Source organism: Macaca nemestrina, chromosome 14, assembly GCF_043159975.1.
Source record: "Macaca nemestrina isolate mMacNem1 chromosome 14, mMacNem.hap1, whole genome shotgun sequence".
NCBI lineage: Eukaryota > Metazoa > Chordata > Mammalia > Primates > Cercopithecidae > Macaca > Macaca nemestrina.
Window position 1 is genome coordinate 115,542,464 of NC_092138.1, and position 17,551 is coordinate 115,560,014.

General features: G+C 60.1%; 2 protein-coding genes and 1 pseudogene across 5 annotated transcripts in view; all 3 read left to right on the forward strand.

Moving 5' to 3' along the window:
• LOC105471885 (retinoid X receptor alpha) overlaps positions 1-9,698 on the forward strand; it is a 120,754-nt gene extending 111,056 nt beyond the window's left edge. For all 4 annotated transcript variants that reach the window (XM_071078575.1, XM_071078573.1, XM_071078576.1 and 1 more), the window contains 3 exons: positions 1,063-1,154; positions 3,221-3,326; positions 5,571-9,698. In XM_071078575.1, coding sequence (XP_070934676.1) covers positions 1,063-1,154; positions 3,221-3,326; positions 5,571-5,718 — 346 coding nt within the window. In that variant the 3' untranslated portion in view covers positions 5,719-9,698. The remainder of the gene's footprint in view (positions 1-1,062; positions 1,155-3,220; positions 3,327-5,570) is intronic.
• LOC139358240 (uncharacterized) lies at positions 6,388-7,163 on the forward strand (annotated as a pseudogene).
• On the forward strand, positions 7,288-9,698 carry LOC112424939 (uncharacterized). The gene is given in 5 exon segments (XM_071077424.1): positions 7,288-7,297; positions 7,839-7,984; positions 8,519-8,847; positions 8,849-8,869; positions 8,871-9,698. Coding segments are annotated over 5 exon segments (657 nt in total). The 3' UTR covers positions 9,022-9,698.
• Positions 9,699-17,551: the final 7,853 nt, after the last annotated feature.

Consider the following 17,551-nt stretch of genomic DNA (forward strand, 5'->3'; position numbering starts at 1 on the left):
AGTGACTACAGAGGCCCCAGCGTTTCCTCGCCTTCTGTGCAAGTGGAATGCAAAGTCTTTGCCCTCAGTGGCCCAGGCCGTTTCCATGCCCGCTGCCCTGCCCCTCTGCAGCTGTGTGCCTCTGCCTCAGAGCAGACATCGGGGGTCCCTCCCAGCTCCTGTTCTGTCCCACCCTGTCCTCCGGGCTACTTCAGATCTTCTCCCAGGAATCAGCCAGGGCACTCCCCATTCTGCAGACCTTCAGGGCCCCCCTTGGCCTACAGGGGAGAGCCCAGGCTCCTTAGGCAACCATCCGGGCCCCACCCGGTCACCTCCCTTTCCCCCGCTCTGGCCCACCCTCAGTTCCTGGACACAGCAGTCGAGCTTTGGGGTTGGTGGGCAGGCTGCTGAGGCTAGGGGGCCCAGGACACTGCAGAGGCCGATGGGATTCAGAATCCAGCTGCAGGAGTGGGGCGGCTGAGTCTGAATCCGAGAACGCCCCCAGCCTCTCCATGGAGGGAACTGGCGGGTTTTCCCTGTGTCGAGGCTGGTGGTTTTTTATTTTTTTCTGGTGATAAGAAGTGGACATGACTCCCTTTGGCAGCCCCCACCCAGGGAGATCAGGCCCTGGGGAGAGGTCTCTTCCTGGACTGAAGGGAGCGACTGGGGCTGGGGCACGGGCAGGGGCTTTGCCTCAGGTGGTGCTAGGTCTGCAGCTGAGGAGGGACAGTGGTGGGTCTTACTGGGCTCAGGAGGGGTGGACTCTACCTCACGTGCAGCTCCGGCTCCCCTCAGCTTAGCTGTCACGAGGTGCCTCCTTAGCCTCTAGGTTCCCAGAATAAAACCCCACAGGCAGACCTAGAGGGAGAGGAGAGGAGCCCACTCTCCGGGCAGGGGTGGCACCTGGGCCCAGGTTCCAGCCCACTCCCTCTCGGGCTGTCTGGTGGTCCTTGCCTTGGCTTGGCCCATCTCAGCCGCCTTCCGGCCACGCCGGGCTTCCCAGAGGCCTTGGGTATTTGGGGTATGGCCTTGGTGAGGACCTCGGCCTAACTGGGATGGGGTGTCTGCCCTCCTCCTCTGCAGGGTGCTGACAGAGCTCGTGTCCAAGATGCGGGACATGCAGATGGACAAGACGGAGCTGGGCTGCCTGCGCGCCATCGTCCTCTTCAACCCCGGTATGGCCTTCCTGCCTCGAGGCTCCTGGCCCTGTTCTCTGGTGGGGCAGAGGCACCTGGGCCTCCTCCCGGCTGCACCTCTTGGCTGTGGCCGCACATGAGGCCAACTTCCGCTCTCCTTGAGCTCAGCGTGCTCCCCTCCCAGTGGAAGTGTGGCCGTGCTGCCTTCTGCTCACCTTGAGGGCCCACCAAGGGAGCGTGGCCCCTGGGCACAGGGGGACCCAGCAAGGCTCCTGTCATGAGGGGCTTGGTGGTGCTGTCTGGGCTCCGCGGTTTGCAGCGTTCACCATTGTGCATCGGAATCCATACTCCGGAAGTGGCCGGCTGTGGTTGTGAACTTCCAGTGCTGAAGTTTGGGAGCCCCAAGCCCTGCAGGCTGGGGATGGGGTGGGGATGGGTCAGGCCTGCCAGGTGTTCAGAGGGGACCAACCTCATCCCCGAGCCTCGGATCCAGAGTGTTTCTGGGGCTAGGCCCCTGTGGTTGAGGAGAGCAGGGCTTGGGGCTGTGGGACTGGATCTGGGCACAGGCCTCTGGCCCACAGTGCGGCCCTTCTCCAGCCTCTGGGTTCTCGGTTTGAAAAGCCTCCTAGATGCTACCCCTTTGCCCAGCAAGTGCTGACACGTGCCTGTTTGTTCGGCACCCTGCCGGGCATGGGAGGACTCTTCACACTGCTGGGTAGGGCTTGCCTGCCCAGAGCTTGGGGTTTAGAGGGTCACGCCCACCAGCAGGCGCCCCCAGCACATGAGGACAGGAGCGTGGTGGGTCGAGGGTGCTGGCCACTTCCTCCGGGAGCTGAAAGTTAGACAGGGGCCAGGGGAACGGGAGGCACAGAGGTGGGGTGGACTGGTGGGGGCAGCCCAGGCAGGGTCTTAAAAGTCTTGCTAAGTCTGGGTTTTCTCCTGGGGCCACAGGGAGCCAAGTCCCGAGGGGTTCCAGCTGGGAGGGAGCTATGGGTTTCTGTGTTTGGAAACTCAGCTCATTGCGATAGAGGTGGGCGGCTGGGTTGTGGAGGGAGAGGTTTGGGGCTGCCGTGGGGAGCTCACCTGGGCCGTGGTGGAGGGAATGGAGCCCTCTTGGTTCCTGGCCCTGACCTTGCCCTTTCTCAGACCTGGCTCTGAGGGACCGGGCCGGGATGGAGATGGGCATCTTCTTGTGGGGAGAGCTTGTTTCCAGGGACATTATATCACCCAGGCTGTGCATCCAGGCCATAATCCTGCCGGCTCGGAGGCTGAGTCACGCCACGGCCCGGCCCGGCCCGAGGAATCCCCATTCAGGTCCTGTGTGGTCTGGTTGCTAGAGCTGGGGCACCAGCGGGACCTGGGCACGGGCCTGCAGGGAGGGTGAGATTGTCTGGCACGAGCAGGGTCTAGGCACAGGCTTGCAGGGAAGGCGAGGAGACCAAGGCACAGGCTTGCAGGGAGGGTGAGGAGACGGGCTAGAGCTGAGGCAGCTCAGGGAGCCAGACATGTTGCCAGGGAGCCCCAGGACACGGGCCCAGGTGGCATTCACATGGGGTCCCTTGGCCTTGGAGGTGTTGGTGGCTGCAGTCTCAGCCCCTGTCCACTCTGGGCTCTCAAGTCTGGGTCCTGAGCTCAGCACTCCCCGAGCATGCCGAGGATGGGTTCCCTCAGGGTCTGGGTGCTCCTGGGGGCAGCAGTGGTAGCTCCCGTCCGTGTCATGGGGCTGGGACCCAAGGGCAGCAGAGGCCTCCATTGTCTCTCCCAGTTCCCATGGCGGCTGGAAGGCAGCAGATTCCTGACACTTTATCGATGGGGAAACCGAGTCTCTGGAGGTCAAATAATTGGCCCAAGGCCACATGGCTGGCAAGTGGCAGAGCCGAGCTTGGACCCAGAGCAGCCTAGCCTGGCCATGGATTCCACGGTCATCCCCCTGCCACCAGGCTCTGGGGGAGCAGGCGGGGGCGTGTCCAGCGGCGTCCCTCACACCACCTGCTCTGCCTGTGGTGGGGCAGCTTGGGAGACCCCACACAAGCCTGGGTCCTGGGGGCGGGTGCCTGGAACACACCCAGCTGAGGGTTCTGACCTGTGGCCTCTTCTCCTTTCAGACTCCAAGGGGCTCTCGAACCCGGCCGAGGTGGAGGCGCTGAGGGAGAAGGTCTACGCGTCCCTGGAGGCCTACTGCAAGCACAAGTACCCAGAGCAGCCCGGAAGGTGGGCCCCGCCCTGTCCCCCACACACCCCAGACCTGGGCTCTTGTCTCCAGAGCCCCCACCTTGCTGCAAGGCTGTTTTATGTGAATGAGAAGGTGGCACCTTCCCCAGGCCCAGCCCGTGCCAGCAGGTCCTGAGCAGGCAGCGGGAGGTCCTCCAGGCCAGTGGGCTGTGGCAGGCACACCCCACAGGCTCACGCTATATCCCCACCGGAAGGATTACCTCACACCTGGCGCATAGTAGGTGCTTGTCTTTGTCAAGTAGGTAGATGAAGGCTGTGCTTCACCCCCCACTGCGCTCCCCTGCCAGGCAGAACCACCAGAGGTCTGGCGACACCAGCACGTAGTAGGTACTTCACAAGCATGTGTAGAGTGGATGGCCAGATGCCTACACATTCTAAACACTCTCTACAAGTGTGTACAGAATAGGCAGCCACAGCCCAAGCGCAGAGCTCATCTTTCTCCCCTGCCCGGCTGTGGGCCCTAGAAGGGCTGGGGTTCTCTCATTTCTGAGTCCGCAGTGCTGGGTGCACAGTAGGTGTCCAGGAAGAGAAACATTTGTGGATCCCTCGGTTTCAAAGTCAGCTCTCCAGAGTCTGCCTCTTCTCTCAAAAGGGGCATCTCCTGGCCTCTTGATCCTCAGACTGTGGGTGGGGGTTTGGGGGAGGTGGGGCCCAGCAGACCTCCTAGGACACCCAGGCCCTCCCGCCACCAGCACATACACAGTTAACCGTGTCCCCGCTGCCTGCTCAGCCCTCATCTGGCTTGGTTTAAAGTGAAACTTCCCGGAGGACGAGGACAGGAGGGGGTGGCAGGCAGCTTATTTTTCCTGGCTTTCTGCCCTGGCCCATCTCGCCAGCTCAGCAGAAAACAGCTTGTTCTCTGGCCGGACTCCAGCCTCTGCGCTGTTTTTGCCTTTAAAACAAGGACTGCGAGGCAGCCAACCACAGAGCTTTTCCCTGAAAGAGAGACGTCGTTAATAATTAATGAGGTCCCGCAGCCCCTGGAGGGGCCGTGTGGAGAGACTCAGGCCGTGCACAGGGGCCTTGGGGCAGACACGGCCAGCCAGAAGGGACACCTGGTCCCCCCTGTCCTCAGCGGCAGCTGCTGCCCTCATGCCTGGCCCTGCCATCCCTCTTCCCAGAGCCCCAGACTTCCCCCCGCTCCCTCTCCGCCAGCCCACTGGTCCCTGCCCCAGGAAACTCCCCGGGGTGGGCCAGGCCCTGAGGAGCAACCCATGCTCCCTCCCTCCCCCGCCAGCCTTCTCTGACCAGGCTGTGCCCAACACCAGCAGAGCTATTTCTGGGGAAGGGGTGGCCCTGGTCTGAGGCCCACAGCCCTGCACGAGGTGCCGTGGGAGGCACTCATGGGGTGCTGACGCTGTATGGAAAGGGGCTTGCCCCAGTACACAGCTCCCAAGTCAGGCCCGGCTCCACCTGCAGTGGGGGTGCAGCCTGACTCCTCCTCCCCCACCTGATGCCCTTTGACATCTTGGTTACCCACCATGTGCCCTGCCTGTTCCCTGCAACTCACCAGTGTGCTCAGCAGCCCTTTCCCTGACAGGCCCCACAGTCGCTTGCTGCGATGGCTGCTGCAGCCAGATGCATTGCTGACCTCACACCCGCTCCTGGCTGTCATGGCCCACATTTTTCCTTTTTTTAAGAGAGAGCGTCTCGCTGTGTTGCCCAGGCTGGCATGCAGTGGTATGATCGTAGCTCACCGCAGCCTCAGCCTGGGCTCAAGTGGTCCTCCGTACAGGCGTTATGCACCACCACGCCTGGCTACTGTTTTTCTCTTGTTCTTTTGTAGGGACAGGGTCTCACTGCGTTGCCCAGGCTGGTCTCGAACTCCTGGCCTCCAGCCATCCTCCCACCTCGGCCTCTCAAAGTGCTGAGATTACAAGTGTGAGCCATCATGCCCAGCTGCCCACAATTTTTCACTTCTTTACAAAGAACTATTCAGCCTGCCCTAGCCAGCCGCTGTCTGGCCCCTGGTCCTTCATCTCCGTCCTCGGCCCCAGGGATCCTCCTTCACTCTCTCCTGGCTCTGGGACGCCACCGCCCCTGTTTCCTTCTAGCCTCCCCTCCTTCCCTCTGGAGGCTTGGCACAGGCAGCTCCGGGGCTACAGACCAGCCTCGGATGGGTTGGGCTCTCAGACACAGCCCCATCCCCAGGGAGGCCTCCAGTTGCCAGGGCAGAACGGCCCCTGCCCGTTGCCTGGCCCTCACCAGACCCGTTCCCTGCAGGTTCGCCAAGCTGTTGCTCCGCCTGCCGGCTCTGCGCTCCATCGGGCTCAAGTGCCTGGAACATCTCTTCTTCTTCAAGCTCATTGGGGACACGCCCATTGACACCTTCCTCATGGAGATGCTGGAGGCGCCGCACCAAATGACTTAGGCCCGCGGGCCCATCCTTTGCGCCCACCCGGTCTGGCCACCCTGCCTGGACGCCAGCTGCTCTTCTCAGCCTGAGTCCTGTCCCTGCCCTTCTCTGCCTGGCCTGTTTGGACTTTGGGGCACAGCCTGTCACTGCTCTGCCTAAGAGATGTGTTGTCACCCTACTTATTTCTGTTACTACTTGTCTGTGGCCCAGGGCAGTGGCTTTCCTGAGGCAGCAGCCTGCGTGGCAAGAACTAGCGTGGTGAGCCCAGCCAGGCGCCTCCCCACCGGGCTCTTGGGACGCCCTGCCACACCCCACGGGGCGTGGGCGACTCGCCGGGTCTTCGGGCCCCAGCCCTGGAGCTGTAGGCGTTGGGAATGGGGTTTTTGTTTCCGTTGCTGTTTATCGATGCTGGTTTTCGGAATGTCCGTGTGGCCCTCCTGTCTGGAGTGACATCTTCACCTGCTCTGAATACTGGTGCCTGGCCAGCCTGTGACAGCTTCCCCCTCATCAGGAGGAGGGGACAGCTGGGGGCGCAGGCTGGTGTGTCGTCAGCAAAGACCTCAGCCGCCTCGGGGAGGAGAGGGGACTCGTGGGGCCAGCAGGCTGCCCTGTGCTCTGAGTGAGGGGGAAGCAGCCCCTTTTTCCAAAGATAACTCACAGGTTGGCCCTTGAGCCAATGAGAACATGAGCCACCGTCTGTGCAGGGTTTTGGGGCCACCTCCAGGCTGCAGGGACAGGGGTCACTCACCACCCCTCGGTTTTCTCTCTGCCTTGGTGTCCTGGTTTCAGACTCCCTGCTCCCTGTTCAGACCGGAGTGCCCTGGCCCCTCCCCAGCCTGAGTCTTCTTGCTCTGAGGGCCGGGCCGAGGCTTGTCCTTGGTTCCTGCAGGGCTGGCCCCGGCTCGGGCGGGTGGGGTGTCACCACCTCACTGGCCTTGCTGGAGGCACAGGGCTCTGCTGACCTGCAGCCATCTGTGAGGCCCGCGGGGATGGGAGGGGAGGAGGGTGGCCTGTCGGTTTCCCTCAGAGGGGGCAGGTGGCCTGGAGAAAGAGGGGCTCAGGAACTGGGAGCCTCGTGGGTGGGGCAGATGCTCCGCGGCCCGGAGTGGCTCTGCGGGGGCATTGGTGGAACCCCCGCTCAGGCTTTCTCTCTGGCTGCCAGTTGTGTCTAAAAGACTTGGAATCTGAGAACCCTGAGTTGCAGCGCCCTCGGGCCTGGGCCACACGCAGGCCCTGGTGGGACCCCCCAGCCTGGTGGTGTCCACGGACAGCGTTGTTCACCCAGAGCCTTACTTGGGAGCCTCACTGAATGTCTTGCTCTGGTTGAAGGTGGTGGGGGCTCAGCCCCGTGCGGCCCGGCGCTCCTCCCACAGGCTCTGCCCCCCGGGCTCCGGTGGTGTGGGGACCCTCTCAGGTTGAACTCGCCTCTTTTGCACTGGAAGGCCCTCCCTTTGGCCTGAGTACTTTTCCTAGTCACGCCTCAGTCCCGTGGACCCAGCGTTTGTCAGTCGCAGGTGCCTGAACAGGGGATGGATGGGGGGATACAGGAGGGGGTCTTGTCTTCCCCGGAGCAGTCTAGGAATGATGCGGGGGAGTGGGTGCCTTCTCCAGAGTCTTACCCCACCTGGAGCGGGGGCTTCCTCACTGGGGAAGGGAGCTGCCTAGGAGGCTGGACTGGGAGGCAGTGGCTTGGAGAGGCAGGTCTCCAGTCTCGGTGGGGAAGAAAGTGTCCATTCTTTTCCTTCCTGGATCTCCCAGCCAGAGCCGAGCTGAGGCACCTGGGTGCAGCCTGCAGCTGAGTCTGTGCCCGAGACAGAGGCTGTCAGAGATTCCACAAGCCTCTCCTTCCTGTCCCCCTCCACCCCTGCCTCCTTCCTGCCCCCCTCCACCCCTGCCTTTCAGCGTCGTGGATCCCCAGAGGTGGCCCCCTGCCCAGTCCACCATCCTGAGGCAGAGTGTTGAGCCTCACACCTGTACCAGGTCCCTGGCCAGCTGGGCCCCTCCCAGGCACTGCCAGGAAGCCCCAGCTGCCCCTGGGGGGTGTGATGGAAACGGCAGGAGGACGCAGGCATTCTCGGGGCCCCGGCGGTGGGAGCGTGAAAACATCTAACGCCAACGCCTGGTGCCTTCTGCAGCCAGCGCCCACCCACCCGTGCCCGGACCCTTGGGAATGCCCGCGGCTCCAGAGGAAGAAGCCCAGGGACGGGCCTCAATGGTAGGGGGTCGGCTTCTTGGGAACTTGGTCGTTTCCGGCGCTGGCTGGCTGGCTGGCTGGCTGGATGTAAAGCACTGAAGCCCCCCCGGGCCGCCAACCCCTGAAAGCAGAACCGGGCCTCCCTGGCCCCGGCAGCCTTGCCCACCGCTCCACGTGTCCTGGGCTCTTCCTGGCCCTTTCTCATCGGCCTTGCGGTTGTACAAACAGTGCTGTTGGTTTGAAAAGGTGACGCGTGGGGAGTGTGGCGCATCACTGAGTAGAGAGGTAGAGTTTCTATTTAACCAGACCTGTAGTAGTAGTACCAATCCGGTTCAATTAAGGTGATTTTTTTGTAATTCTTATTTTGGTGGGACAATCTTTAATTTTCTAAAGATAGCACTAACATCAGCTCATTAGCCACCTGTGCCTGTCCCCGCCTTGGCCCGGCTGGATGAAGCGGCTTCCCAGCAGGGCCCCCCCTTCCCAACGGCTGCTTCCTGGGCCCCCGGGGCACTCCGGCACCTTCAGTCGGGCGCCTCAGCTGGTCACCTTCCGGCTTTGCCGTTCAGATGGCGCTCCTAGGCTGAGGAGTGAAGATGCCACAGAGCTGGGGTCCGCTAGGCTGCGTCGGGCACGCTTGGAAGCTGGCCTGCTGGGACTTTCCACCCTGGGGCCTGTGGCAGCCACTGGCCCTCCGTACCCTGGAAGCATACGACCTCTGGGAAAGACAGCCCTGAGCTTCGGTTTTCCAAGCACGGTGTTCCCCAAGAATTCTGGGCTGGCGGCCTGGTGGCAGTGCTGGAGATGGCCCCGAGCCCCTCCCCATGGGGCACCCAGGAGGGCTCTGCCAGAATGTGCAGCCTGTGGGTAGCCGGCTGGTGTCCCTGTCGTGGAGTTGGGGTGTGTGACCTGGTGCCCGTCCACGCGGGTGTGCGGTGTGAACATATATGTACAGAGAGATGCGTGTGGAGAGCCGCACGCGAGGGCCACGGAGGAGAGGCGGAGCGGTTACCAGTGTTTTGTGTTTATTTTTAATCAAGACATTTCCCCTGTTTTCCTATAAATTTGCTTCATGTAAGCAAGTATATAAGGACCCTCCTTTGGTGAAATCCGGGTTCGAATGAATATCTCAAGGCAGGAGATGCATCTATTTTAAGATGCTTTGGAGCAGACAGCTTTAGCCGTTCCCAATCCTTAGCAATGCCTTAGCTGGGACGCATAGCTAATACTTTAGAGAGGATGACAGATCCATAAAGAGAGTAAAGATAAGAGAAAATGTCTAAAGCATCTGGAAAGGTAAAAAAAAAAAAAAAAAAAAAAAAATCTATTTTTGTACAAATGTAATTTTATCCCTCATGTATACTTGGATATGGCGGGGGGAGGGCTGGGACTGTTTTGTTTCTGCTTCTAGAGATTGAGGTGAAAGCTTCGTGCGAGAAACGCCAGGACGGACCATGGCAGAGGAGAGGGCTCCTGTGACGGCGGCGAGGCTTGGGAGGAAACCGCCGCAACAGGGGTGTCTTCCTTGGGGGCAGGAGGGTGGGCCTGAGGCTTTCAAGGGTTTTCTTCCCCTTTCGAGTAATTTTTAAAGCCTCACTCTGTCGCGTCCTGTTGCCGGCCTTCCTGCGACTGTGTCTGTGAAACGCTTCCCCGTACGATTGTCTCTGAAACATCGCGGCCGCAGGTGCCAGGGTTTGATGGACAGTGACATTAGAATGGTGGAAAAGAAGCACGCAAAGGGAGAAACGTGAGAGGAGAAACAAAATATGAGCGTTTAAAATACATCGCCATTCAGTTCGTTTGTTCTGTGTGGGGATTTTTTTTGTTTGGGGCGGGAGGGCCCGTAATCAGTCCCCACCAGCCCGCCATCCTCCCCACCCCACCCGTTGGTCCTGTGTGGCAAGGCCGGCGTCCTCTGCGGGCCACACTCGGGAGTCCTCTCCCTGTCCACTGGCCTCTGCTGCTTCTCCAAGGGGCAGGGGGCTGGGGCCTCCACGAGGGTATCTGTCAGCAGCCACGGGCACCGGGCCTGTGGGTACCTGCAGAGCGCGAGTGTTCCCACCTGTCCCTCACCGGGCTGCCTAAGCATCCACACCTCTGCAGCCATGCTGGCCTGGGTGGGCAGGAGGTGAACCCACAGGGCCAGGGAACACACGATGTCACCCAACTGCCCCATAAAAACAAGTTAATGATGCCGATGCCCCATCTGCACTGTCTCCTGTGATAAATGCCCTCCGTCTCCATGCTGTCTGGGGCTGGGCTGCTCCCGGCCTGAGGTTTCGTGGTGGTGCCCGGAGCCCTCTCATGCACTTGTGTCCAGCCAGGCACCCTCCACGAGAAGCACCAGACACAGTGAAGATGGGGAGTGGGGCTCTGAGGGTCCAGGTCCTGCCCTGTGATGGTGGGCAGAGGGCCGTGTGGCCTGTGCCCAAAGCAAGGGTGGCTCCTGGGTGAGAATTAAAATGGAAGGGCCTGCCACCTGAAGGGCAGGGGCTTCCTGATGGCATTCCCCTCATGAGCACACACACATTCACACACTTGCATACTCAGACACCCGCACAGACACGCTCACATGCACCCTTGCACCCATTCATATGCATGCACACATCACGTGCTCACACACATGCTTTGGCATGCACACCCATGCACAACTGCTGCCATGTACACACGCATGCATGCCCGTGCAACCACCGATACACACTTTCATATGCACGCACCCGTACACGCTCCCATGCATCCACACTCCCAAGCACGCACCCATACATGCTCATGTACACACCCACACTCCCATACACATTCCCATACACCCACACACCCACACTCATGCACACCCACACTCCCATACACATTCCCATACACACTGCCATGCACACACACACTCCCATGCACACCCATACACGCTCGTACACACCCATACACGCTCCCATGCACACACACCTATACACCCCACACACACCCATATTCCCATGCACACACTCATGTACACACCCATGCACGCTCTCATGCACACATACATGCTTTCATATGTACACCAATAATCCCATGCACACACACCCATAGCCGCTCATGCACGCACCCATACACACCCCCAGGCACACACACCCATACACGCTCCTGTGCACACACACTGACACTCAGGAACATACACACTTGCACTCAGTCCTGGAAGGCTCGACAGAGCAGTGGGGGTCGTGGGGGCGGGGCTGAGCCAGCCTCCCTTGGTGGAGTCAGGACCCACCATTCTCCCTCTTCCTGGGAACGGCAGCTGTGCCCTGAAACTCTGGGTCACTCCCTGGCCCTGAACTGTGGCTGAATGGTGGGTGCCACAGGAGTCTGGACTCACTTTGCCATCTTATGAGCCGCCCTGGGTCCCAGCTGCGGATCCAGAGGAGGCTCCCCGGGCTGCACACCCTCCTCTGCCAGGGCCTCGGCTCTGCCCACCAAGACCAGCCTGGGCTTCTCCAGAGGGGCCCAAGTGTGAGTGGACCCCGAGGGAGGGCAGAGTCCTCGAAGTGCCCACCTGCTTTCTCCTCATTGGCACAGCCCTCTGCCGACCTGGCCTCCTGGGTCTGGCCCACCCATGTTCTCTGCATATAATCTTACACACATGAAGCATGTGGGCCTCTTCCATGGTCTGGAAAAGGGGTCGACCCTGGGGCCTCTGGAGCTGGGTTGTGGCCTCCCTGTTGAGGGGCTCCCGTCCTGCTGCACATGTGCGCACATGGCTGAGTGCTGCTGTGTGAGACACCAGCGGTTGGAACCTGGCTCTGTCCCCTGGTGGTCCCCTGGACTCTGGGCACAGCCTCCACAGACACCCGTCCTTGGGGTGAGTGAGCCCTCGGCGTTCTCAGGCCAGGGCGCAGGGACAAAAAGGGAAAGCTCAGGTATGTGGGTGCAGGACACAGAGCCCTCGGGGCTCTGGGAGAACCCCAGGAAGGGGAAGCTCCCCACGGGTTCCCAGGGCCTTGGTGCTGGTTTTAATAATGGGGCGAGGCGTTACTACGGGACTTCCTGGGGTGAGCGTGGGGGGAGTTTGGTGCCCCTCCAGGGACGTGAACACCTCCCCGTGCTCCCACCAGCCAGGCAGAAACTCCAGGCTGCTGGCTGGCATGGCATCGCAGGACAACCCAGCTTTGGGCCTCCCTGTGGCATCTGGTTGCCACGGCGACTCTTGCCCAGGGCTGTCCCTCTGGACCAGAGATGCTGGGCTTGATAAGTTCCTCACCAGCACGCTCAGGCAGCGACAGCGAGCCAGTGTGGGCTGGAGGTTTGTGAACCGAGAGTCGAGGGAGGGGCAGGGACTCAGGCGCCTGCGGTGGGGGCAGGGACACATGGCTCCTGGATGGGTGCTGCTGAGCTCCCTGTGCTTCTGTCTCTGCCATCAGCCAGCAGACAGCGTAATGGGAGGAAGGGCAGGCGTGGGGAATGGGGTGCATCCTGACAGCACCTCCTGAGAGAACGGGGCAGCCCCTGCACTGTGTACAGGCAGATACACTCAGGGCGGAGGAGGGTCATTGCTGTGCCTGAAGACAGCTGCACCCAGGTGAGCAGACGTCAGGGAAGTCTCAGGGGCCTCAGGAGGAAGGGACTGGGGCGTGGAAGGGCCGCATAGAGCCTGCAGCCCAGTCCCCTGGACTCTCAGATGGGCACAGCTGCCCCCCAGCAGGGACTCAGACAGCATCGGGGCGGGCAGGCCATTGAGTGTGGCATTTTCTACCTGCCTTTCCGCAGCGAGTCCCCTCTGCAAAGATGCCCCGAGGGAACCCGCAGCCCCTGCGGGGCTGTGTCCCCACAGCTCACAAAGGCCCCCAGAGGAAGGAGTTTGCCCAAAGGGAGGCCGAGGCAGGACCAGGCCCCATCCCACCCCCTCGGTTATGAAGGACCTGATTAGAAACCCAAGGACCCACAAGGACAGATGCCCCGGCGCCCGCTGCGGTGCCCACGGCGTGAGGCAGCCCTGCCCCCTGCTGGCGACGCTGGGACAGCGCGGGTCCTCCAGTCCCTTCTTGCTCCTCCAGGCCCGTAGGGGCCACAGTGGCTTCCGGCAGTGGGGTTAATTACCGGGAGTTAGAATCAGCTGGGCACTCCGCCACCCAGCCATACCCCCGCTCACTGCAGCAGGCGGTCCAGTCAGGAGCCGGCTTCATCCCAGTTTCACCAGGAAGCCTCCGTGGTCAGCTGTTCGGAAGCTGGGCTCACAGCCCTACTGGGTGCCAGGTAGGCTTGGCCTGCAGCAGGTGCAGGGAGGGAGGGAGGCGGGTCCTGCCCTCTCCGAGCCTCAGTTTCCCCATCTCCCCACCTCCAAAGTGAGGACAAACTGCCCACTTTCCAGGGCTGTTGTGACCAGGGCCTTCACCCAGAAAATGCTTTAGGAGGAAGCAGCCACTTATTCCTTTCTTTTGGTGTGAAGAGGCTGTAATGCAGGGTATCGGTGGAGGAGGCCAGGCGACTTGGTTCCCTGAGCAAAGGGTGGAGAGCAGGAGCCCTTGGAGATTTGACCCAGGGCCCACCTCTGGAGAAGCACAGGACGGTGGGCCCAGGTTCCAGGGCCTGGGATCCATGACGTGGCTTTTCCCATTATGGGGGATGGGGAAGGTCAGGTACCATGGTGCCCTCCAAGGTGAGGAACGGAGCCCTTGAGGTCCAAGGGCAGGGCAGAGACCCTGTGTGGGTCAGTGGGGGCATTTGGAAGCACAAGAGAGGAGACTCAATGGTCTTCCTTTGTTCTCACTCCTTCCCCCACTCCCTCCTTCCCCCTCCCTCCTTCCCCTTCCCTTCTTCCTCCCTCCTCCTCTCCTTCCTCCTTCCTTCCCTGCCTCCTTCCCTCCTTTCTCCTTAATTCCCCCCTTCCCTCCTTCCTTCCCCTCCCTCCCCCCTTCCCTCTTCCTCTCTTCTTCCTTCCCCCTCCTTCCATCCTTCCGCCTCCCCCCTCCTTTCCTTCCCCCATCCCTCCCCATTCCCCCTCCTTCCTTCTCTCTCCATCCCTCCTTCCCCCTCCATCCCTCCTTCCCCCTCTCTCTCTCCTTCCTTCCCCCTTCTCCCTCCTTCCTTCCCCCTTCTCCCTCCTTTCTTCCCCCTTCTCCCTCCTTTCCTCCCTCCCTCCTTCCCCCTCCCTCCCTCCTTCCCCTTCTCCCTCCTTCTTTCCTCCCTCCCTCCTTCCTTCCCTCCTCCCTACCTCCTTGCTCCCCTCCTTCCCCCTTCCTCCTTCCTTCTTTGTCCCTCCCTCCTTCCCCCCTCATCATTCCTTTCCCCCTCCCCTCTCCCCCTCCCTCCTCCCTCTGCCCCCTCCTTCCTTTCCCCATCCCTCCCTCCTTCCCTCGTCCTTCCTTCTCCTTCCTCTCCTTCCCCACTTCCTCCTTCCTTCCCCCTTCTCCCTCCTTCTTTCCTCCCTCCTTCCTTCCTTCCCTCCTCCCCTACCTCCTTGCTCCCTCCTTCCCCCTCCTCCTTCCTTCCCCCTTCTCCTTCCTTCTTTCCTACCTCCCCTTGCCTTCTTCCTTCCCCCTCCCTCTTCCCCCCTCCCTTCCTCCTTCCCCTTCCCTCCCTCCTTCTCCCTTCCTTCTTTCCCCTCCCTCCCTCCTTCCTCCCTCCATCCTTCCCCATCCCTCCCTCCATCCTTCCCCATCCCTCCTTCCATCCTTCCCCCATGCCTCCTTCCAACCTTCCCCATCCCTCCCTCCTTCCTCCCTCCTTCCCCCCTCCTTCCCTTCTTTCTCCTTCCTTCCCCCTCCCTCCTTCCCTCTTCCACCCCTCTTTCCTTCCCCCTTCTACCGCCGCCTTTCCTCCCTCCTTCCTTTGCCCCTCCCTCCCTCCTTTCCCCTCCCTCCTTCCTTCCCCCTTCACCCTCTTTCTTTTCTCCCTCCCTCCTTCCTCACCGCTCCCTACCTCCTTACCCCTTCCCTCCTTTCTTCCCCCTTCTCCTACCTTCTTTCCTACCTCTATCCTTCCTTCCTCCTTCCTTCCCCACTCCCATCCTCCTTCTTTCCCCCTCCCTCCTTCCTTCCTCCTGTCTTCTTTCCCCTCCCTCCCTCCTCTTTTCCCCTTCCCCTTCCATCCTTCTTTCCCCCTCCCTCCTTCCTTCTCACTCCCTTCTTGCCACCTTCCTTCTTCCTTACCCTTCACTCCTTCCTTTTCCTTCCCCTCCCTCCTTCTTTCCTCCCTCTCTCTTTCCTTCCTTCCACCATCCTCCCTCCTTAGCACCTTCCTTCTTCCTTCTCTCTGCCTCCCCTCTTCCCTTCTTCTTTCTTCCTTCCCCTTCCCTCCCTCCTTCCTCCCTCCTTCCTTCCCCCTCCCTCCTTCTTCCCTCCTTTCTTCTTCCTACATCCCTCTTTCCCCCTCCCTTCCTTCCCTTCCCTCCCTCCTTCCTTACCCCTCCTTCCTTCTTCCTCTCTCCTTCCCTCTCCCTCCTTCTTCCCTCCCCTTCCTCCCTCCCTCCTTCCAACCTCCCTTTATTTTCCCTCCCTCCTTCCTCCTTCCCACCTCCCTTCCTTTCCCCTCCCTTCTTCCTTGCCCCATCCCTCCTTCCACCTCCCTCCCTCCTTCCTTCTCCCTCCCTCCCTCCTTCCTTCTCCCTCCCACCTCCCTCCCTCCCCACTCCCTCCTTCCCCCTCCTTCCTTCCTCCCTTCTTCCTTCCCCCCTCTCCTCCCTCCTTCTCCCTTCCTCCATCCCTCCTTCCCACCTCCCTTCCTTCCCCTCCCTCCCTCCCTCCTTCTTTCCCCCTCCTTCCTTCCCCTCCTCCTTCCCCCTCGCTCCTTCCCCTTCCCCCTTCCTCCCTCCTTCCTCCGCACTTCCCTTCCACTTCCTCCTTTCCTCCTTCTTTCTTCCTTCCCCCTCCCTTCCTCCCCTCCTTCCTTCCACCTTCCTCCCTCTTTCCCGTCTTCCTTCTTCCTTCCCCCTCCCTCCTTCCTTCCTCCCTTTCTCTTTCCTTCCTCCTCCCTCCCTCCTTCCCTCCTTCCTTCCTCCCTTTCTCTTTCCTTCCTCCTCCCTCCCTCCCTCCTTCCCTCCTCCCTCCCTCCTTGTTCCTCTCCTTCTGGCCCAGGGCCTGTCCTGAGGGACCCTTATCTGCTACCAGAGCAGGAAGGCACTGAAAGACCAGGCCCTTGGAGCTGAATCCCCGAGGATTCAGACACCTCCTCACTGTCCCCAGGGGTGACACTGATGCAGTGGAACCCACTTCGGTGACAGAGAGACAGGTCCCAGGCCCATGAAGAAGAGGGAGCTCCATCCTCAGGGGCAGGAGGCTGGACAGGGCCTTCATCCTCCCCTATCCTTGCACCAGTAGCTTCCAATGCCTGGCCCAGCCCATCTGGGGAGCAGTGGAACCCCGCCTACCCCAGTGTGAAAGTTAGAAAACCAGGCCTGAGGTCCATGCCCAGTTGGAGGACCATGGGCAAAAGCACTCCCCCCCCCGCCAGCCTCAGTCTCCCTCATGGCCTGGGTAAGAGTTACAGTGAGCATTGTGTTGTGAAGCTCAGGAAGGTCACACCAGGGTTGAGCTCTTACTAAAGAGTGGAGAGAGCAATGATCCACCAGGGGAGATAAGCCATTGCTCAGGTGAGGAATGTGGCTGGAGAGCAGGTGGCATTCAGGGACAAGAGCTGCCTGCAGTGCCTGCTTTGGAGGACCCCTACAGACAGATGTGTGTCTGTACACAGGTTAGGATGTACACGTGACTTTCTTGCTGTGTCTGCTGTGAGAGACATGAAGGAATGAAGACTTCCCAGTAACAATGGACACCCTAGAGCCCAGATCTTGGTTTCTAACACCCTTCTCCAATAAAAGGACTGGGCTCCTTGGAGAAATGCTGATTCTAGGACAGCAGCATCTTGCAGAACCAGAAAGTACAAGTAAAGAAGTGCTGAAAAAAATATTAAAAACAAAGCCAAACAATGAGAGTGTGTCAGAGGGACATGGGAGCCAACTAGAAGAGTTCCTGATGGCCAAAGCAGGAACATGTAAGCTGGAGCAAAAAAAAAAAATCATGCAATATTGGATTAGAACTCAAAGTGTAGAGTAAATATCCATGGGTCCACACTCATGCAAATAAATGACTGAATCAATAAACACATAGAGGAAAGGGACAAACTCCCAGTGCAGAATGCCAAATAATTTCTGCAGATGTTCAGCCCTTAAGGAGCGGGGCATAGCTATCACTCCATGAATGTAGGCTGAACATGAAGATTTCTTTATAAAGACTATGGCACAAAAGGGAGAGCAAGGAGTCTCTTTCCAGTCCCTTTTCTGACAAGCACTCCCCCTGCCTAGTGACCCATGTCAGTGTCATCAGCAGGGTCCTGTGGAGAGCAAGCCCTGGTGAGAAGCGACCCTTGCCTCTGCAGCCTTCCTCCCAAAACTCTAACCCCCTCTAACCATGGGAAACACATCCGACAGGTTGCAAATATGAGACTTTGGATTTGGACTTTTGAGTTAATGCTGGAATGAGTTAAGACTTTTGGACTGTTGAGAAGACAGGATTGTGTTTTGAAATGTGAGAAGGGGCTGGGCACAGTGACTCACTCCCAGCACTTTGGGAGGCTGAGGTGGGTGGATCACTTGAGGTCAGGAGTTCGAGACCAGCCTGGCCAACATGATGAAACCCCTTCTCTACTAAAAATACAAAAATTAGCTGGGCATTGTGGCAGGTGCCTGTAATTCCA